General features: G+C 53.1%; 1 protein-coding gene across 1 annotated transcript in view; it reads left to right on the top strand.

The window, feature by feature from the left end:
• Positions 1-2229: 2229 nt before the first annotated feature.
• Positions 2230-21789, top strand: part of LOC135325817 (olfactory receptor 14A16-like) — a gene marked incomplete at its 5' end in the record, with an annotated part of 109601 nt that continues 90041 nt past the window's right edge. The window contains one exon of the mRNA XM_064503794.1: positions 2230-2691. Within this exon, the coding sequence (XP_064359864.1) occupies positions 2230-2691 (462 nt within the window). The remainder of the gene's footprint in view (positions 2692-21789) is intronic.

Below are 21789 nucleotides of genomic sequence, written 5' to 3'. Positions count from 1 at the left end.
TCAGCGAGTGAGAGGAAAGTAGAGACATAAATGCTGTGGGAGGGGGAATTAGGAAAACTCCCGGTCAGTCCCTGCAATGCAGACATCTTCCTCTCAGCAAGCCCCCCGTGTCTCCTCTCCCACCCAGCACAGCCTCTGCCCTCAAGGCCATGGGCTGCAGGGCAGGAGCCCCCTCCTCAGCAGCCTGAGCTGCAGCAGAGCAGAGGGGCATCTCTGCTGTGACGTGCCCATTTCCCACTGCACGGCAAAGGGGCTGAGAGTGACTGTGCTGCGATGCCGCTGCCTGGGAGGTGGTGTGCAGAGCTGGGAGAGGGGAAGGCTTTCCTAACTGCCCGTCTGGCTCTCCCTCCTGGCTTTCCCTTTGCTGGCAGGGTCATGGTACTGCTGCTTGTTTCCTCTCCTCTCTGTGCTGCTCTGCTTCTTGCTGTCCTGCTCTCTGGGGTGAAGGAGAGGGGTTCAGCTGCAGTTAAGGCACTGACCCTGTGGGTCCTGCGTGGAGCTGTCTTCATGGCAGTGATGTGCCCAAGGCCCCTTCCAACCTTCTAGGCAATGCATTTCATCTGATTGGGGAGTGATCTCACTCTCCCTTAAGGCTGCCCCCCCTCACCCTTCTTTAGATCTCTTGACTGTCTCTCTGGGGTGTCCTGCCAGGCTGCAAGCTGCCCTCCACAAGACCTCAGCTCTGCCATAGCATGTCTGTGATAGCGGAGAGTCTTTGTGCTGGTCATGCAAGTCAGAAACCTCCTCACCTGCTCTGACGAGCTCTCCAGAGCACACTCTCCATGTCTGCTCTGAGAGAGAAGAATGGGGAAATCTTCCCTCTGGAGCTACATTCCTCCACTCTCACCTCAGTCCAGGTCCTTTCTCAGAGTAACTTGGGAGTGGGATTGTCCTTTAGCTGGGAGAGGGGCTAGCACAGGGCAGCGGGCAGCAAGACTCCTGCACAGTCCAGATCCCCTGACTCTGTCTGTAGTATATAGACACCGTGAGCCCTTTTCCTCCTGGGACACTTAAGTTCTAATGCTGAGAGAAACTGAAATGCCAAAGATTTCTACTGCATCAAAGAATGCTCCCACAGTGTGATGGGACCATCAAAACTCAAGAAACATAGAATCAGATCCTTCCACTGCAGCCCATTTTCTGAATATACTGTTGAATGAACTCTCCACAAAACGGGTGGCTGTAACCTGCTGCAGGGTGTGTACATCAGAGCTAGTCACGTCCCACTCCCATTGCAGAGCCTGGGGAAAGAGTGCAGAGGGTAAACTGATGTGAGGAGAGGGTCCATCTCACTGGAACAGAGATGTCTAGAAAGGGTGGGGTCAGCCCCTGCCTTCACTCCAGTGTTTCTGTGGCTTGCTGGAGGGGGAGCTGGTGGGGCTGATTCTGACACAGACACCTGTGTTCAGGAGGGCAAGGCTGGGGGAGAGGAATCCCTCGCAAGGGTCTTCTCTTTCAGAGACAGCTGCCATGAGTGCTGCATTCATCTCTCTCAATAATTAAAAGAAAATATTTGCACTGGGTCACTAGAGTCAATCCCCTTCACTCAGCTCATGGTGCCCATCTCCAGCAATACGCCCAAATCCTCGGGGCAGTTTGACACCTCCATTTACAACCCCAGCAGAGCAGGACTGACTCCTCCGGAGCCCACACCCAGAGGCCCCTGCTGTGCACAGCACATTCAGCCAGCACAAACCAGAGTTGAGAAAAGGGATCTGAACAAAGGGAGAGAAGAGAGGAAACGTGGAGGGTTCTATTAAGAATATTTTGGTTTGGGCTAAAAGAATACTATCTAACTTATCAATGCCTTTTCCTCCTTGGACAGTTCTGAAAGCTCAGAAGAAGCAAATGCCCAACAGCAGTTTCCCAGATGAGTTCCTCCTCCTGGCATTTGTGGACACCCGGGAGCTGCAGCTCTTGCACTTCTCCCTCTTCCTGGGCATCTACCTGGCTGCCCTCCTGGGCAACGGCCTCATCATCGCAGCCGTAGCCTGCGACCACCGCCTCCACACCCCCATGTACTTCTTCCTCCTCAACCTCTCCCTCCTCGACCTTGGCACCATCTCCGCTACTGTCCCCAAATCCATGGCCAATTCCCTGTGGGACACCAGGGCCATCTCCTACTCAGGATGTGCTGCCCAACTCTTTTTTTTTACCTTTTTCATTTTGGCTGAGTATTCTCTTCTTACAATCATGGCCTACGATCGCTATGTTGCCATGTGTAAACCCCTGCACTATGGGACCATCATGGGCAGCAGAGCTTGTGTCAAAATGGCAGCAGCTGCCTGGGCCAGTGGGTTTCTCAGTGCGGTGCTGCACACTGGGAACACATTTGGAGTAACATTCTGCCATGGCAATGCCCTGGGCCAGTTCTTCTGTGAAGTTCCCCAGATCCTCAAGCTCTCCTGCTCAGACTCCTACCTCAGGGAACTTGGGGTGCTTGTGGTTAGTGCCTGTTTAGCGTTAGGGTGTTTCATCTTCATTGTGGTGTCCTATGTGCAGATCTTCACTGTTGTGCTGAGGATCCCCTCTGAGCAGGGACAGCACAAAGCCCTCTCCATGTGCCTCCCGCACCTGGCCGTGGTCTCCCTGTTTCTCAGCACTATCATATTTGCCCACCTGAAGCCCCCCTCCCTCTCCTCCCCAGCTCTGGATCTGGTGGTGGCTGTTTTGTACTCGGTGGTGCCTCCAGCAGTAAACCCTGTCATCTACAGCATGAGGAACAGGGAGCTCAGGGATGCCCTGAAGAAACTGATTCACCTGCTTTTAGTGCAGCAGCAGTGAGCTGCCCATCCCTCTTCACAAGTGGTTTCTAAGTACCTCAGACAAGTCTTGTGCTTTGGGCATTCTTGCTGTGATCATCATGTTTGTGCAGAAGTGTTGTAAAACATCCCACTTCCTTACAGCACAGTTTCCTGACCCAGAGGTCTTCTCTAAATGTGTCTCTCACTGTGTTACAGCTGGCCTCTCTGTAATAAAAGGGGATTTCCTCAGTGCGGTGCTTGAAGGTTGGGCTCGCCTTCAAAAGCTGGAGCCAAGAATGTGCTCAGGGACTTTCCTTCTGAAAGGGCCTGTTGCTTTTCTGGGGCTCTCCCTGGACTCAAGGCAATGAGCTTAGAGGTGCTGTGTTAGGGAATGAGGGCTGGATTCAGCTCTCGCTTGTGGGTGCCCAGTGCTCCTGGAGATGGTGAATGGTCAAGTGGTATCTCCCATACAACAGGGCTGGATGCTGATGCCCATCCTTCTCAAAGGTAGTGTGGATCCATCAGGAGAGGACAAGGCATCCCCAAGGGCACCATGTGCTTAGGGGTGGGCAGTGAATGGAGCTTCACAAAATCCAGTGGAGTCACCCAGAGGGAAAGGGCTAAAGCAGTGAATGTCCAGGCTAGTGAGAGCTCTGCAATCCCACGAGAGGCAGCTGGGACCCAGGAGGCCCAGGGAAGGGATCCTGCAGAGTGGTCCATGTCACCTTCGATGAGAAGCCATGGGCTGGATCTCGCGACACGCCTGAACACAGCCTGAGCCATTTGAAATACCCTGTGATTGCTCAGAGCATCGTCCATGACCACAGGGCAACAGACGCCTCGGTAGGGGGTTGTCAGGTGCAATGATGCCCATCCAGCTGGGTCTGCTTCCCACCCTGACCACTATGACCAGTGAGGAGTCACCCTGTGGCCCCAGCCTGGGGACTCATAAGGAGCACAGGGTTGGGTCCAGGAATGGCTGGGCAGGCAGCAGTGATGCACTTCCCTGGGGAAAGACTCTCCCGGGAGCAGGGACATCCCTGGAAGAGCAAAGGAGCAATTGTGTGCTGGCAAGGAGGAATAAACGAGAAAGAGAAATCTGTTTCTGTGGAGGTCAAGTAAGGGCAGGCTGCTGTGTCCGTGGGGCAGCAGGAGCTGCCTGAGGAGCCCCAGGGCAGGGAGCCTTGTGCTGTGCTGGAGAGAGGGGCTGGCACGGGGGGCTGCAGGCAGTCTGGGGGTAGGGAATCTCCTGTGCACAAGAACAAGGGAGATGCAGAGTGTCACTGTGCTCTGCCTCCTTGTGCCACGGGGGCCTGTTCCAGCTTGGAGGCTGATGGGGCAGCTGGCACACACACCCCTGCCCCCCAGAGCTGCTGTGCCTGCCGGGGGGCAGGGGATGTGGTGTGAGTGCCCAGAGCTCTGTAGCACTCTGCTGTGGAGCCACCACCAGCCTGGTCTGCTCTGCTGGGTGGGCTGGGGAGAGGGCAGGGGAGGTGGGGAGAGCCAGGGAGGGGCTGAGCTGGGCTGGAAAGGGCCCAAGAGAGGCAAACACCAATGTTAGCTCAGCTGTGTGACTGGGCAGGGTGAGGACACACACTGGGGGGTTTGTGGTGCAGAGCCAGGTCTCATGCAGGGGAGCCAAGACATACCAGTGCAGAAGAAAGAAGGCTGCTCTGTACCCTTGGTTGCAAGGACTGATGGGGGAAGGTGCCCCCAGGCATTCGTCCCAGACCAGCCTCTCACATGGGCTGTTTCCAGTCCTGGCCGCACACCCCAGGTTTATGGGTGCATTTCCCTGGGTGGCCAGCTCTGTCCTGCTGGGCTCAGGGCCCGTATCGAGGGGAACAGCCAGCCCTGCCCGGCCTCTCTCCCAGCCCAGACCCCAGCAGACCCCGATGGATGGCTGTGTGCTCAACCCCACGTGGGACATGGCTGGAGCAGGGCAGGGCCTGGATCTGGGGAATGACGGGCTGGTCAGCATCACACCAGGGATCAACACATCTTCCTGGAAGCTAGTTCCAGTCACATGAAGGGACTGGGAACAGCCAGCATGAAGCCATCAAGTCAAATTGTGTCTGACCAACCTCTTTGCCTTCTGGGATGGGATGACTGGCTGTGCAGACCAGGGGAGTGCAGTGCCTGTTGCATGCCTTGCATTTAGGAAGGCCTTTGACATGGTCTTCCCTAGCACCTTTGTAGCCAGACTGGGGAGAGTGAGGACGGAGGAGTAAGCAATGGAGTGTGGGGGAAACTAGGTGGAGGCTGCCTGGCTCGAAGGGTGGAGAACAGTGGCACAAAGTCCAAGCGACTAATGGTTACCAGTGACGTTCTTCAGAGTCAGTACTGGAGCCAATGCCTTCTGTCTTTAGGAATGATTTTGATGGTGGGACGGAGTGCACTCTCAGCCAGTTCATGAACGATCCCCAATTGGGGTGAGTGGTTGACATGCTGGAGGGCAGGGCTGCTCAGCAGAGGGGCAGCGACAGCCTGGTGATGCGGGCTGAAAGGGGCCTGGGGAGTTCAGCCATGTCCTGTCCCTGGGAGGAAAGAACCCTGTGCAGCAGGGCAAGCTGGGGTGGACTGGCTGGAGAGCAGCTTTGCAGGAAAGGACCTGGGTGTGCTGGTGCTCAACAAGTTGACAGGAATTTGACAGAGTGCTCTTGTAGCAAAGACAGCCCCCGTTATCGTGGGTTGTATCAGCAAGAGTACAGACAAGTGCAGGGCAAGTGCAGTGGGACAGACGAAATACTCTGCAGCCTCCACCAAAAAGAAGCAAAATAAAGGGCAGAATTGGCAGAGTACCAATGCTGGGGAGAGCGGTATGATCAACAGAGTGCCCAGGGACTGCCAACATTTTAAAGCAATCAGAACAAGAAAGGCCTTTCTGCCAGTTGCCAAGTGGCTGGAGCCAGAGGTACCCAGGCTTGCTCAAGGGTGAGAGGTCCAGAGAGACGATTTCTTTACTCAACCACCAAGCGCATGGCCAGGATTATAATGTTCTAGTGAGAGAACATGTTTTTCCAAGTCTAGCTTTTTAATTAAAGCATTAGGACTCATACTCACACCAAATGGGGGCAGCGGGGTGTTGGGGGGGAGTAAGGCTTCCGTTTGGCTTCAGTGGCTGTGGGATGAAGCCTGCATTTAGTTTGAAAGAGACAGGATTAGGAATGATTGTCAGGCAGGTGACTATAAACTACCTGATGCTTTCTATACTCTTCAGTGATATTTCTTCTCGTCACTCAGTCTATACTGCGCTATATTTTCTCCCTTGCATAATGGATCATCCCTCTGGAGAAAGAGCTGAGTCCAGGGACACGCCATGCCGATAATCTGGGCATCGTGGGGAGCCCACTGCAAGAGTAAGTGTGTGCATGAGAGCTCACAGCAAAGGCCTGGGCAAGCCAAGGAGCAGGGACCCTCCCCAGGTGCCAAGGATCCCAGTCCCTGAGCCACAGGGCTGGGTACAGCCTCCTCCAATTGCTCATGACAGCAGCTCATGACACCCACCACAGAGTCCAAGAAGTTTCTGTGGGAGAGGTGGAGGAAGAAAGTGGAAACAACTCCAAAGAGGGGGGATGAAGGCCAGCAGTCCCACAGGTAAACATCTCCAAATACGAGTGGATTTTACCCCCTCTCTGGCAGAGCTGTTTGTTCCATGGGCAGCAGTACCTGGGGGAAGGAGGGTCTTTTCCTGACAGCCCTTGTGGCATAGAGGGCATCAGGGTTGGAGACACCCCTTCCAGCCAAGGGGCAGTTGCTGGGCACTCAAACAAAGGTTTCAGTCGGGGACCTCAAAGCTCCGGGACCAGTGTGGAAGGCAGCAGTGAGTGGCAGCCCTGCCGCTACACTGAGAATTTCATTCTGTTGGGCTAAACCAGGACCCCAGGGACTCCCTGCAGCCGGCTGGATGGGCACAGATGGGACCTGGCCCTTCCTGTTGCTCCCGAGCATGTCATTCAAGGAAGTGCTGGAAGAACAGGCCTGGAGGGATCCTCATGGCACTGCATTGCCTGTGGCTGTGATAACCGATTGTCTCCCTCCTGCAAACGCTTCCCGGGTCAGGTGCTTGGGGACAACAAGCTGGCAGTGCTCATGGGAATCCATCAGGACCATGCCCTGTGTGTGGGCAAGGGGACCTCAGGCACTTGTCACCCTGTTGGAGAGCAGCTTGGAGAGCAGAGACCTGGGGGGAGGAAAGAGAGGTCCCATGGCTGGCAGAGTGAAGGTGCTGCTGTGTGCCTGGGGCCAGGGCACTGCCACCTCCGAGGCCCTCTCCCAGCTCCTGAGAAGCTCTTGCAGAAGCAAGCAAACCCCGGAGAACAACCTTCCCCACACTGCTGGGAGTCAAGGCGAGGGTCACTTCTGTGAGAGAACATGGCAGGCCAGGAGCAGGCACATGGCTGGGGTTTGTGCTTGTGAGGTCACTTCTGCCCCAGGACCTGATAGGCCAGCAGCAGGCACAGGGCTCACATATGGGGCTGTAAGGTCACTGCTACCTCAGAACCCGGCAAAGGGCTTCAGTGCTGATTGTGAGGTCACTTCTGCCTCAGTACCTGATTGGTTGGTGTAGGTTCCTGGAAGTCACCTGTGCCAGTGCTGCTGTTAGGCCAGAACCAGGTTAATTGGCACAGGAAACTGTCCTGGAGGGCAGAGAGGCCATGGATCCCTCGTGGATCTTCAGGGACAACGTCCTCAAAGCCCAGGAACAAACCAGTGTGATGTGATGGGAGTCAAGCAGGGCCTGGCAGGAGAACCGCATGGATGACCAGGGGCACCCTGACTTAGGAGTTCAGCCACAGGAAGGAAGTTCCCGGAGGGTGGAAGAAGGAAGAGGCTGCCCAGGAGGCAGATAGAAACCTTGCCTGTGGGTGCAGCGATGGAGTTAGGAAAGCTGGAGCTGGAGCTGGAGCTCGCAAGGGGTGGGGAGGGCAACCAGGAGGGCTTTTGTAAGCCTGCTGGCAGCACAAGGAAGGCAGCTAAGCAGAATGTGCTCTCACTGCTCAGTGGGGCAGGGGACATAGTGACAAGGACAGGGAAAAAGCTGAGTCTCTCCTTGTCTTTTCTGCCTTACATACTACCGGTAAGAGCTGCCCCTAAGGCTCTTAGTGCCCGTGTGATATTGCTCTTGATTGTCTTTGAAATGTCGGGGCAAGCAGGGAGGTTCCTGCTATCTGGGAAAAGGCAGACATCACACCCATTTCCAGAGAAGGGCAAGAGGAAGAATGCAGGTCAGCTTCATGCGAGTCCCTGGGAAGGTGATGCAGCAAATGCTCCTGGAAACCATCTCCAAGCATCTGGAGGGCAAGGACTGGCAGAGCCAGCATGGGCTGACCAAAGGGAAATAGAAACTGTGCCTGACCAACCTCACTGCCTTCTACCAGAAGACTGTGGGCACAAGGGGAAAGCAGGGGACTTGGTGTGCCCTCATATTGGCAAGGCCTTTGACACAGTCGTCCATGTTCTACCTGTAGCCAAACTGTTGAGATCTGCACTCGATAAATCAACCATAAAGCAGGTGGAAGACTGGCTGGTCCATCAGGCCCAAAGGCTGTGATTAGTGGTATGAGGAGGCCAAACTGGTGGCTGGTTACTGGTGGCATCCCTCCGTGATCAACACAGGGGGCAACACTGTGGAACTTCTTCATTAATGGCCTGGGACATGGGATGAAGCGCACTCTTAGTACCTTTGTGGACTATGTGCAATTGGAGTGAGCCCCTGAGCAAGCTCATTTAGCTCCCTCTGCATTGAGGAGGGAGATGGGACTGGGGGGACATGACGTCCAGAGGTCTCCTCCATCCTAAGTGCTGTGATTCAATCACAGTTCATGTTTCTAGGGAGAGCTCTGTAAAGACAGATTAGGCCGAGGAAGAAGACAGGGCAGAGAGGCAGAAGAGAGAGAAGTACATCAATTTAAATAGAGGTGTTCCTCAGCAGAAAACTTCCCCATTCAAAGTGCTGGTAGGAAATAGGGCGTGATGAATAACTGTACATACATATGTATATACTCAAACAGAGGAAGTAATTACTGTAGTGCATGGACATGGTGCTGCCAATAAAAAAGAAAGGAAAAACAACATGAGAATTGACAAATAGCATTTGAAGTTCTGGAAAGGAAGGCTTTTCTCAGTTATTGCATAGAGTTCTTCTTTGAATAGGTTTGGACTTTTGACTAAAAGTTTACATTCAGGCCTTTATTAATTGGGGCACCTAGAGAGGCTACTGCTGCCCGAGATGCCCTGTTGTCGCTGTGTTCCCAGGCAGTGCTGGGGAATGTGATCCTGGACCTACAGGAACCTTTCTGGAGCATCAGCTGGTCACCAGCAGAAGTCTCCCAACACCTCTCAGGGGGACACCTTATTTCTCTCCATTGCCTAGAAAGGGAAGTGCAGGCAGCTGGATTAGGCAGAGACATCTGCCTTGAAGGGGTCTGGCATTGAGTGAGATCAGCCTTCTCCCTGTTGCTGCCTAAAATCAGTTACACTTCATTGACCGTGCTGGGAGTGTGGCTAGGTGCTTAGGGCCTCCTTTAAAACAGCACTGCAACACAGGTGTATTGAGATTGGTGCCAATTTGGCCATGCAAAAATATTTCATTTCATTGAAGCCAGTCACCCTGTTTTCCGCTACTGGTCAAGAGAGCTCGAGCCCTCAGAGTGCGCCTCCGCTCTTTGGAACAAGTGAGGAGTGGCATGGAGAGCCCTGGGCAGGGAGTGGTTTTGGTGAGCCCTGGACTCGGTGTTGTCTTTTCTCATGCTGTAGGCATGATTATAACAGAAATGTTTAGAAAGTGACAATAAACATGAAACAGGAAAGAAATTAAAAAACACTAAAGTAAAAATTATTTTTTACACTTTTTGGCTTTTAACAGTCTTTGTGTTCTTATAATCCTTGATGGGTTTTGGGGGAGGGGGGGTGTTCTGTGTATATGTGTGTGGTTTTTTTGTTTTTTTTTTTTTTTAAGGAAAGTGATTTCCAGACCTGGGGTGAGATGCAGTGACAGGGACACGGACATGTGGTGCCTTGGTTGGTGCCTTGGTCCCCTCTGCCCAGCCTCCATATGCAGCGCAGAGGGGCTCCTGTCTCCTCTAAGTCAACCTCAGATACACCAGGGCCTCTCCAAGTGCCACTGCATGCGTGTGGTCAGACACCTGAGCTCTGCCTGAAAAGGTGAAGGACTGTTCAGAAATGTTTTAAAAATGTGAGCACCTTTTCCTCAGCTGAAATAATTCAATAATTTTAATAAATTGTCCACGTTTTCCCTGGAGGAACTACTGGAAATCTTCAGGAAGGGTATGAATCCCAGGAGAAGAAATATTGGTCTCCCTCAAACTTGCATTCTCACTGCTCTGTCTGTTCTACTGTGCTTTTAACCTCACCAATCTTTCACGTCTTTCCCCATGCCCTGATTAACTTGATTATTTCTAAAGTCATCTTTGCATCAGACTATCTGTACAAGGGAACTTTCCATAGCTTTCCACTTCTCCTCCTCCTCTTCCTCTTTATTCACTCAGCTGCCTCTCATCTCGCTAGTTGCAGCTCTGAGCTTGAGCTTGCCTCCTCTTTCAGGAGTCTCCTTGCCTCTTTAGACAACAACTGAATTGTGGTGTTCTCTCTCCTTTCCTGTCTAGCTGTCAAAAATATTTCTGGCAAGGTTATTCCTTGTGGAAAGTGGATCCCACTGGAGGCAGCTTGGACTTAGCATGCAGTTAAGGAGTGTATCTTATTTTTCATTCAAATGTATCATGTTTTGTTGTTTTGATCACAGTTCAGAATTATCCTCCTATGTCTCTTTGCAGCTAGTTCTCAAAGGAAAGCAGGTGGGAATTGGTGCATAGAGGCTGTAACACTCAGCTACAGACTCCAGTGGAAAAAGGTTTGCTTTTTACAAGAGTGATGTCGGTCCCCAGTGGCCGAAGAGAGAAATGGCAGGGCTGGGGAGGGGAGGAGGAAGGCTGTTTGTACATGTCTGCTGTCAAAAATCCTGCTTTTCTCACACATCCAGATTCCTTTGGAGACCCTCTGAGTCACTGTCAATCGGAGAATGTGAATATCACTTGTTCTGTAAGCTGTACAGAAAAGAAAACTTTAAAAGCAGGAATCCTTTGTCGTCGTCTTCCTTTTTCTTTTCTTTTTTTTTTTTTTTTTGATGCTTCTTCCTCTTGTAAAGACGCTCCTGAAACCTCTCCAATTATCCACACCAGATCTGAAGAACTGAGGTAAATTATGGGGATAATTAGGAGCTCATCAGGGCTTTTTGCATTGTAATGACCCCTCAGGAGTATTTAGTGGTGAGTCCATGAACCTCAGATTCTGAGAGGAGAGTGAAGCAAGCTCTCAAGAAGTTGCATTCAGAAACAGATCCCAAAGTTTCTTGGAGCATTAATGGGTCCCCCTGAGGGCCATTACTCACAGGGCCTCTCCAGGGGCTGATGAGAGCAGAAAGCTGGAGGCAGTTGTTAGAGGCAGGCAATGGAAATGTGCAGGTGGCTCTGATGCCAAGTCAGCCTAGGTGTGTTTTATCATACCACATGGCCAAGCACTGACACCCAGCCCTGAGTAGGGTGATGGTTTCCCTCCTGCTTTGCTCAGGGCTCTTTGTGGGGGCAGTGTGAGGGTGGGGGTGGGGTGCCACACTGAGTGAGGGACAATGAGATGGCACCTCACAGGCCCCCTCAGTGAGAGGAGGAAACAAGGCCCCAGACTACAAGGAAATGGTGTCTTCTGGCAGGCCTCAGTGGCAGATACAGGAGCCATAGCCAAGAGGACAAAGATCTCAGTTCTGTCAGAAGCTTTCAGCCTTGGCAGTGCCCCTGGCCATCTCCACCCCAGGCTGTCCTACACTGTCCCATGCCTGCACCTGCTCCACTGCAGCCTGTAGACACCCAGCCTGCTTCCCCTCCTTGCTCTCACCCAGGGATCTGCCCACCTTTACTGATGTCTCTCCACCCTCCCTTGCTTTTCCTTCAAACACAAAGCCAGGGGCTCACCACAGGCTCCCTCTGCCTGACCTCTTGCACCACAGCACTACCCTTGAAGTGATATTTATTTCTATAAAATCTGGTCTGAACCTCTCAAGCTGAAGATTGTGGGTGTTTCTCATTCTTGTGCTGCTTCCCACCACCAAAAAAAGCACCAACATCTCTGAAACCACCCTGCAAGCACTCACGGTCTACTACTCTACTGCCCTTAGCTTCAACTTCACCAGGATAATGTAGCCCAGGTCCCTCAGCCTCCCTGTACAGCTCATGTGCTGCATGACCCATACCCGCTCTTGGCAGACCTCCTCTGGACCCTCTCCAGGTCCTCCCCATTCCTCCAGCACTGGGTGTAACACACTGGGACATGTGATTCCAGATGTGGCCACCCCAGTGCTAGGTGGAGGGATAAAAACAGTCCTTGTCTGGGGGGCCACATGCTTCCTAGTGCAGCCCCCTGTGCAGCTGGCCGGATCTGTGGTGAGCATGCACGGGCTCATATGGCATCCCTCATGATGTCCAGGCCCTTCTCCCCAGGGTCACTCCCCCAAGGCCCAACCTGCCGCTTCTCCTTGCACAACTTCAGGAGGTTTCTCTTGGCCTCATCTCCAAGCTTCTCAAGGTCCCTCTTGACTCAAGCTCCTTTGTGTCAGCTGTGAATGTGTGTGTGTGCAGATGGCTCATCCTATCTTGCCATGCCTCTGACAGGATAACAGCATGACGAACTGCAGGACACTACAGATAATAAAGGCCATGCTGTTTTAAAGGAACTGCTGGAAATGGTTGAAATGAGCATGGCAGCCATCTCAGAGAAGCCAAGGGCAGGTACAAAGCAAGCAAGACCAGGGTCAATGGGTATAGGGTAAACAGAGGTGTGCTGGTTGCATGGGAGAGCAGGGTGGTAAAAGAGAAGAGCTTGTAAGGTGGAAAAGAGGGGACAATGCAATAAAAAGTGAAATCAATGAAAAATCAGGGCCACCTGGGGGTACCTGCCAAGCAGTCCTGAATCTGAACTGCTCTGACCAGAGCAGGACAAGACACATGCAGTTGATGTGCTCATACTTTTGTCTGATGTACTTCCATAGCCATGGGGAAGCTGAATGTTTTCCCTAAGGTCAACAAGGGAAGACCCGGGGTGGAAGGAAATGCCAAATCATTCAGGCTGGAAGGGACCTCCGGTTGTCTCTAGCCCAACCTGCTTCTCACAGCAGGCTCAGCTGTCAGCTCCAAGCAGGTTGCTGAGGGCTTTAGTCATTTAGGACTTGAAAACCTCTGAGGATGGAGATGGCACGACCTGTCTGGGCAACCTGCCCCAGTGCTTCACTGTTTGGATGGGTAAAATGTTTTTGCTTATCCCCAGCCTGAACTTCTCCTGTTTCAGCTAGTGCCTCATCCTGGCCCTCCTCCTCCCATGGTGCACAAGGGTGAAGAGGCTGGCTCCATCTTCTTGATGACCTCCTGGTAGGTACGGGCGGGCAAATCCTAGGTCTTCCCAAAGCCTCCTCTTTTCCAGGCTGAACAAACCCAGCTCCCTCAGCCTCCCACACTGACAAAGTCAAGTGTACAAAAGTGTTCCTAGGTTGTTTAATGGATCTCCCAATCCTTCTGGATTTTACTGGATCTGCAGAGGACCTTAGGGCTGTTAGAGTGCAATCACCTTCATGCCATGACCTTCTGCATATGTCACACTCATTTGACATCATGTTGTAGTGTACAAGTGTTGTAGATGGTGAGGAGGGCAAGCAGTCATCCATAATTAAAAAGAGGTAACCTTGCAGCACGAGGAGGGGCAGGCTCTGGGGATGGTATGAGTGGTGCTAAAACACATGCAGAAAAGGAATTCAGGAGTTCAGGAATCACAGTAGTTATCACCAGAGATGCCAGAATCACCCATCCCTTTCAGTTGGAAGGGACCTTCGGGCGTCGCTAGTCCATCCTCCTGCTCCCATCAGGATCAACACTGAAGTCACACCAAGTTCCTCCAGGCTTTGTCCAACAGTGTCCTGAAAGCCTCCAAGAACAGAAAGACCATAAGCTCTTCAAATGTTTCATTATCCTCATTGATTTTTCTCCCTGCTATCCAAGAATCGCAGTAGCTATCGCCAGAGATGCCAGAATCACCCATCCCTTTCAGTTGGAAGTGACCTCAGGAGGTCTCTAGTCCAACTTCCTGCTCCCATCGGGATCAACACTGAAGTCACACTACAGTTCCTCTGGGCTTTGTCCAACAGCATCCTGAAAGCCTCCAAGAATGGAGAGGCCATGAGCTCTTCAAATGCTTTAATATCCTCACTGGATAGCATTGGATTAGATAGCAGGGATTTTTCTCCCTGCTATCCAATCTTAGATTTTAACCATTTCCTCTCATTCTTCTGCCATGAATCCCTGTAAAAGCCTGGTTCACTATGGGTGGCGACCTTGAGCTGGGAAGCTGCTAAGAGTCACCCCAAAAGCCTTCTCTTCTGCAGGCTGAACAAGCCCTGTTCCCTCAGCCTCTGCTCTCACGGCAAGTGCTCCAGCCCCCAAGCACCTTGGGGACCTGCCACTGAAATCGCTCAGAGTGATCAACAGCATTCTTGTGCACGGGGCCCCAACTGGATGCAGGATCTAGATGTGCTCTAAGAAGCCTGAGTAGAGGGGGATAGTCACTTCCACTGATCTCCTGGCTTTGCTCAGGTTCATGCAGGCCAGGATGCTGTGGCCTCCATTGCTGCCAAGGAATGCTGCCGGCTCATGTTCAGTTCGCTGCCCACAGAGACTCCCAGGTCCTTCTCCTCAGAGCTCCTGCCCAGCCAGGGACTCCCCAGTGTGTATCGCTCCAGGGTGTTGGTCTCTCCGAGGTGCAGGGCCTGGCATTTGTCCTTCTGAATTTCACAAGGTTCCTGACAGCCCATTCCTCCTCCCGGCTGAGGTCCCTCTGAATGACAGCCCTCAAGCATGTGACTGTTCTGCCCCATTAGGTGTCATCTCAAATGTGATGAGAATTGCCTCCTCCAGGTCACTGATGCACCTGTTTAGACAGGTCTGGTGGCAGTATAGACCTCTGCACACTCCACTTGCCAGCAACTTCCAGGGAAAGAATGACCCATTCACAAAAATCCTCTGAACTCGACCATCTAACCACATTTTTAGCCATCTGGTTGTCTACTCAGCCTACTGTAATGTCTTTCTTGTATACAAGAATATGGTGGGAGACAGCATCAAACACCTTCCTTAAAGTCATGTCAGATGTCCTCCACTACTCTCTGCTCCTCCACAGTACAGGTCTTGTTTTCACAGAAGGCAATCAGGTTGGTCAGGAATGATTTCCCTTCAGTTAATCTATGCGGACTGTTCCCAGGCACCTTCTTCTCCTTCGTGTGCCCAGAAAGGTGATCTAAGATGAATCGCTCCATGACATACTCCTCACTCAAGTGAGGTGGAATGGCCTGCAGCTCCCCAGGTTGTTCTTGTGGCCTTTGTTGAAAATGGGCACAACATATTCCTTTTTCTGGCCATTGGGACCTCCCTCGATCTCCACAACCTTTCCAAGATGAGCCTGGTTGTGAAAGTGCTCAGCCCTCTCAAAGTCCTGACACCCTCCAGCAACCTCCTGGACTGCTTGCACTCTGCTGTGACAGGGTGATGCAATTCCCTGCACAAGAACCAGGCCCTGTGATCCACAGGCTTCCTCAGGTTGATTAAAGGAGATGCATCTACCTCCTCTCCCTCATCGGGTGGTCTGAAACTCATGCTCACCCACAAGCTCTCACCCAGCCCTTTGTCCATCCCAGAGAAAAGAGCTGCATACATCTGAGCTGCCCCTTCACACAAAGGGCATCCTCCCTCCTCATTTTCCCCAACAATCTCTCCTGAAGGGCTTGTACCCTGCCACCACAGCCCTCCAGTCGTGCCAGTGATTCCACCTCATTTCAGTGATTGCAGCCATGTGGCAGCACTGTGAAAGCTTGTGCATCTCCATCTGCTCCTGTCTGTGCCCCAGGCTGAAGACGTTCACATATATTTGGGCTGCAGAACCTCAGCTATGGCACAGAGTGCACATTTATAATGGTGATGCCTGATACCAAGAGCCAAGGACACCGTGTATGCAGTGGCCCCACTTCAGAGCAGGGACGTGCTGTCATAGAGAGCAGGTGGCCATGCAATGGTGAAGGAGCTTCCCACTGAGAGAGCAAACCCTGCAGTGCCCAAGGTGAGGGGGAAACACAGCTGGACAGTACACGAATGGCGGGAGAGGGGTTTTCTGCCTGAGCTGCCTCTGCAGTACTGTGGGGCCTGTGACAGAGGTGACCTGATCTCCAGGAGGGACAAGGTGCCACTGAGAAAGTCCCTGGGCCTGGACAGCCTGGCATCCAGACACCCTGTGGACATCATTAGCACAGTCCTCGTTGATATCATCTGGGGGCAAGAAAAGATTCAGAGCAAGGAGAGTTACAAGTTTGCAAGAGTGCAGGGACATGAGCGGAGACCTTGGTGTGATGGGCCTCCATTAATGCAGCTTGCTTGAATGTAGACAGGAAGGCCTTGGCCTGAAGGCAGCAGTGGGATTCAGGTGTTTGGTCACAGGCAGGAAATCTGAGGTGCCCCGCAACACTTGCCCAGCAACCACTGCAAAAGGGCCTGTTTTTCCTGTAGGTCCCATGTGGTACCTGCTAGAAACGTGTGGTGTGCTGGACACCCTAGGCTTATATGCTCTCAACTTCTTAAACCGTTATACGGACCAAAGTGCAGTTAATAAGCATTTCTCATGCCCTACGTGGTGAGAACAGCCTCGGGTTCACTACAGGAACCTGGAAAGGGGTCAATGGAGTGAACCAGCAGAATAATAATATGGGGGAAAGGGTGTGCTTGTGTCTCCACAGGTAACGGGCCTCGTTGGATGCCTGCACGGCTGATTCGACTTGTTGATGCATCCCTCGAAACACCAAACGAGGACTGAGAGCCAGTTAAGATGAGCCCATGTCGGGACATTTTCTGGCAATACCTGCCTGCCTTGTGCAGGGTCAATATTGATTCATAAAAGCTTATGGCGACTACACAACCTTACGAATAAGTTGTAGATAGAGTCAGAGTGGAACCCTTTTGAGGGATAGGACTGGACATTAGGTTTGGGGTCGTGGGTTAAGAAGGTACTGGTGTGTGGATTGGTAATCTTGCTAAGATTTCTAGCCCTTGCCATCTATCTCCGCTGCTTAATAAGCCTTATGCAGAGAATGACTCGAAGGACTTTGCATCAAGTACTTGCTGTGCAAATACACACTGCACTGGCAATATTTGGTTTAAAAAATGAAAAAGGGGGAGATGTATGGGCAGACAGTGAGGGATTGGACAAGATAGAGTTAAGGAGCCGAAAGCCTTGGGAGGAATAAATAACAGTATGTAGATAAGGAAGTAGCCGCATGGAATGAGAAGGAGTGATGATAGGAACATGACCTTCGGGAAAGTACAACGTGGTGCTTACAAGGGGAGTGGAAAGTACCATAGATCACTGTGGGAAGTACCGACCCGGGCATATAGAGCATATATAAAGGGCTTGCTTGCTTGAATAAAGTTGTTTCTGATCCAGCACATCGGAGTCCGTGAATCAGGCCGCCACAGGACACCTTGCTGGTGGGGGCTGAAGCCATGGGCTTGAGTTCCCCAGACCCATCTACCTCTGCTGTTACCAGATTGCCTGCCCCAGTCCTCAGCCATGGGCCCACATTTTCCTTGTTCATGCTTTTACTCTTACTGAAGCAATAGCAGATCATCTTTTTTGCCCTTGACATTCCTTGCAGGCATCAGTCCTAAAGGCGCTTTGGCTTTCCAAACAGCTTCCCTACTTCCCTGGCACCATTTCTCAGTTCTTTTGCAGCCTCTCCCTGCTTTCTGTTCCTGTGTGCTGCCTTTTTGTCCTGTTGTACAGTTGTGAGTTCCCTGCTCAGCCACTCTGTCTCCTGAGATCTCTGCTTGCTCTCCTGCACATCAGTATGGGCCATGCCTGAGATTAGAGGATGCTGTCCTGAAAGACCTGCCAACTTTCTTGAGTTCCTCTGCCCTTCAGAGCTGCCTACCACGGGATCCCTCTACCAGTAGGTCCAAGTCTGCTCCTCTGACATCCAGAGTGTGGACTCGGCTACTCTTCCTCCTCATGTCGCTCAGGATCTGGAACGCCACTGTCTCATGGCCACTGCAGGCAAGGCTGACACTGGTTATCACAGCCCTCATCAGTGGTTCCTTGTTGGCAGGTTCCAGGTCCAGGAAAGTGTCACCTTTGTTGACCTATCAGGCTTTGCTGTGATAAGAAGTTCTCCTCCACACCTTCCAGAATCCTCCGGGACTCTTTGCAGCCTGCTGCGTTGCCCTCCCACTGAATGTCTGGGAGATTCAAGTGCCCCCATAAGAGCCGGCGTCTGTGATCCACAGACTTCCTCAGGCTGCTGAAATCTTTTGCAGTTCTGCAACAGCTTGTGCATCTCCACTTCCTCTTCTTTGTGCCCCAGGCTTTGTACATCTGGGCTGCAGAACCTCAGCTGTGGCACCAGGGCTGAGCGCAGACTTGTCATGGTGATACCTGTTCCCAAGCCAGAAACAGAGACCTGGCCACGCAGCTGTGGCAGGAGAGGTGCTTGGTCCCTGAGCTGGCTCTGCAGCACCTTGGGGCCTGTGAGGTGAGCAGATCTCCAGGAAACACAAGATGCCACTGAGAACGTCCCTGGGCCTGAACAGCCTGCAAGCCAGGCACACTGTGGCTGCAGCATAAGCACCGTCCCTGTTCATAGCATGAGGGCTGAGAAAAGGTTTAGGGAGAGAAGAACTAGTGGGGTTTGAGGGCTGGCATGCATGGAGACCTTGGTGTGATGTGCCTTCCATCTTTGCAGCATGCTCAGATGTAGATGGGATGGACTTTGCCTAAAGGCAGTGGTGGGAATCCCTTGTTTGGGAATAGGCAGGAAATGCAAGATGCCCTGGGGTGTTTGCCCAGCAACCACTCCAAAAGGGCAAGGACTTTTCCTGCAGGTCCTGTGCTGTACCTGCTAGAAACCTGGTGGTTGTGCTGGACACCCCGTGCATCTGACATGGCCCTGCATGAGCTGTTTGCAATGTCGGGATCTGCATATGTCTCGGCTTCCTAGTGAGCGGAGCTCTTGCAGTAGTCGGCATCAAGTGTCATTTCAGATGGCCAAGGAGATTCTGCACCTGGCAACCAGCTGATGTCCTGGAAGGATATGGGTCTCATAATTCTTCCATCAGAGGAAGGAGAAAGTGGTACATGTCTTGGACCACCTCTGGCCCTTCAGATGTCCGGGGTGTGTGTGTGTGCGTGTCCAGCTGAGTGCCTCCCTCCATCTCCCTTGATTCCAGTGGGAGCTTAAACAAGGAGCTGCCATGCAGACAGGCATTTTGTGCACACTAAACTTGGGCAAGGGGAATCCCACCTCCTGTGAGTTTGTGGAGAGCACAGGAGGGAACTGTATTCTGCCCCGGGGCTTCTCAGTGAGCACTAGATGTATTGATTAACTCCTCTAAATCATCCCTGAAGCATGAGCAAACCAACTCCCTTCTTGTGCCTGTGCTCTTCTGGGATGGGAGCAGGGCTTTCCAGAGTGGGACGTTTCCACCTCTCTTAGACAGCCACGCTCTGGTGAGACCAACTGCAATGCTAGAGTCAGTCTCTGCACTGTTTCGAGAGGGACCCTCGGTGATTATTTTCATCTACTTCTGTGGCTATTTCCCAGGGATGATCCTGCTGCCTTCCAGGAACTGTCAGCCCTGGAGCCCCAGGAAGGTCCCAAGGGTGCCCAGGGGACAGAGAAAGTCATGTCGTCAGCTGGGCCTCTGCTCCTGAGCTGGGCATGGCTCCTGGGGCTGCCGGAGCCCATGGCAACCTGGCAGGCGCTGCAGAGAGCCAGCTCTGTCCAAGTGCAGCTCCTTTTCCTGGAGAAGCAGGACTCCGGGCACTGCCTGCAGGGGCCAGAATGAGATGGACATCTCGGAAGTTGAAGAGAGTGGGGCATCAGAGGATGGCTGAGAGCTGCCTGCAGCAAGAAATCTTCACAGCCCCTAACACAGTAAGTCTCTGGCTGCAGGGCAACATTGCTGCTGTGGCTGCCGGAGGCTTCCTCTGAAGCTGGCACCTTCCACAGCTGAGAGGGTCTGTCAGGGCGGCTCTGCCAGCTCCTCCTGTTTGGAGCGGGTGGTGCTTTAGAGCAGGGCTTCCCAGCCACACCGTCAGAGGGACAGGCCATCACGGCTACCTTCTGCCAGGGACGGTGCTGGGGTGTGAAGCCAGGGAGTGCCCCCAGGTGTGCGCGGGCTGTCATTCAGAGCAGTGTCCCTGCGACCCAGGGTGCTGTGTGACCCGGGCAGGGACTCTGCCGCCTGCGAGGGTCAGCACTCAGCCTGCCCAGGGAGCTGCCCAGGGCACTGCAGGGAGAAGCTCTGGGTGGAAGGAGCGACCCCGAGAAGGGTGGGTTCATCCTCCTGTTGAGAGGGTGCTGCGGGGGTCAGGGCTGCTCTCAGCTCTCGCTCACCCCCAGGATATTTGCAGGGGACCTTTTCAAGCAGACAGCCATGGCCGGGGTTCCCTGAAAGAGAAGGACCTTTCCTGAGGCTCTGCTTCCAGTTTCCCACTGTTTGCAGGAGCTGAGAGGTGGAGGTGGGCAACGGGGGAGGAAAGGAGCTGTGAGGTTTGGACAAGAGGCTGATGCTCCCAGACCATTACAGTGAGAGATCAGTAGTTCTGTGAGGGACCTCATTGCATCCTTTCACCCAGAGCTCTGCCTACAGAAAGCACCACCATCACCTTGCCTGGCCTCACCAGCATTTGTCTGACCTGCTCCTTAGCACCTGCAAAGCCAGAGATGCCCCTGGGCAGTGCCCTGCTGCTGGGAGGTTTCTGCAGGGCAGGACTGAGGGCCCAGAGGGTGGGATGGGGTCTGTGAGTGCTGGCAGGGAAAAGAGATGGGGCAGAGAAACAGCTGCCAGGAGGAAAAGCTCCAGGCAGGGGAGATATGATCAGCGAGTGGGGGGAAAGTAAAGCCATAAATGCTGTGGGAGGGGGAATTAGGAAAACTCCCGGTCAGTCCCTGCAATGCAGACATCTTCCTCTCAGCAAGCCCCCCGTGTCTCCTCTCCCACCCAGCACAGCCTCTGCCCTCAAGGCCATGGGCTGCAGGGCAGGAGCCCCCTCCTCAGCAGCCTGAGCTGCAGCAGAGCAGAGGGGCATCTCTGCTGTGACGTGCCCATTTCCCACTGCACGGCAAAGGGGCTGAGAGTGACTGTGCTGCGATGCCGCTGCCTGGGAGGTGGTGTGCAGAGCTGGGAGAGGGGAAGGCTTTCCTAACTGCCCGTCTGGCTCTCCCTCCTGGCTTTCCCTTTGCTGGCAGGGTCATGGTACTGCTGCTTGTTTCCTCTCCTCTCTGTGCTGCTCTGCTTCTTGCTGCCCTGCTCTCTGGGGTGAAGGAGAGGGGTTCAGCTGCAGTTAAGGCACTGACCCTGTGGGTCCTGCGTGGAGCTGTCTTCATGGCAGTGATGTGCCCAAGGCCCTTCTAACCTTCTAGGCAATGCATTTCATCTGATTGGGGAATGATCTGACTCTGCTTGAAGGCTGCCCCCCCTCACCCTTCTTTAGATCTCTTGACTGTCTCTCTGGGGTGTCCTGCCAGGCTGCAAGCTGCCCTCCACAAGACCTCAGCTCTGCCATAGCATATCTGTGAGAGCAGGGAGTCTTTGTGCTGGTCATGCAAGTCAGAAACCTCCTCACCTGCTCTGACGAGCTCTCCAGAGCACACTCTCCATGTCTGCTCTGAGAGGGAAGAATGGGGAAATCTTCCCTCTGGAGCTACATTCCTCCACTCTCACCTCAGCCCAGGTCCTTTCTTAGAGTAACTTGGGAGTGGGATTGTCCTTTAGCTGGGAGAGGTGCTAGCACAGGGCAGCGGGCAGCAAGACTCCTGCACAGTCCAGATCCCCTGACTCTGTCTGTAGTATACAGACACCGTGAGCCCTTTTCCTCCTGGGACACACAAGTTCTAATGCTGAGAGAAACTGAAATGCCAAAGATTTCTACTGCATCAAAGAATGTTCCC

This window comes from Dromaius novaehollandiae, unplaced genomic scaffold (assembly GCF_036370855.1).
Source record: "Dromaius novaehollandiae isolate bDroNov1 unplaced genomic scaffold, bDroNov1.hap1 HAP1_SCAFFOLD_30, whole genome shotgun sequence".
Classification (NCBI taxonomy): domain Eukaryota; kingdom Metazoa; phylum Chordata; class Aves; order Casuariiformes; family Dromaiidae; genus Dromaius; species Dromaius novaehollandiae.
The sequence above is the reverse complement of the archived record's forward strand: the minus strand, read 5'-3'. Positions and strand labels throughout refer to the sequence as shown.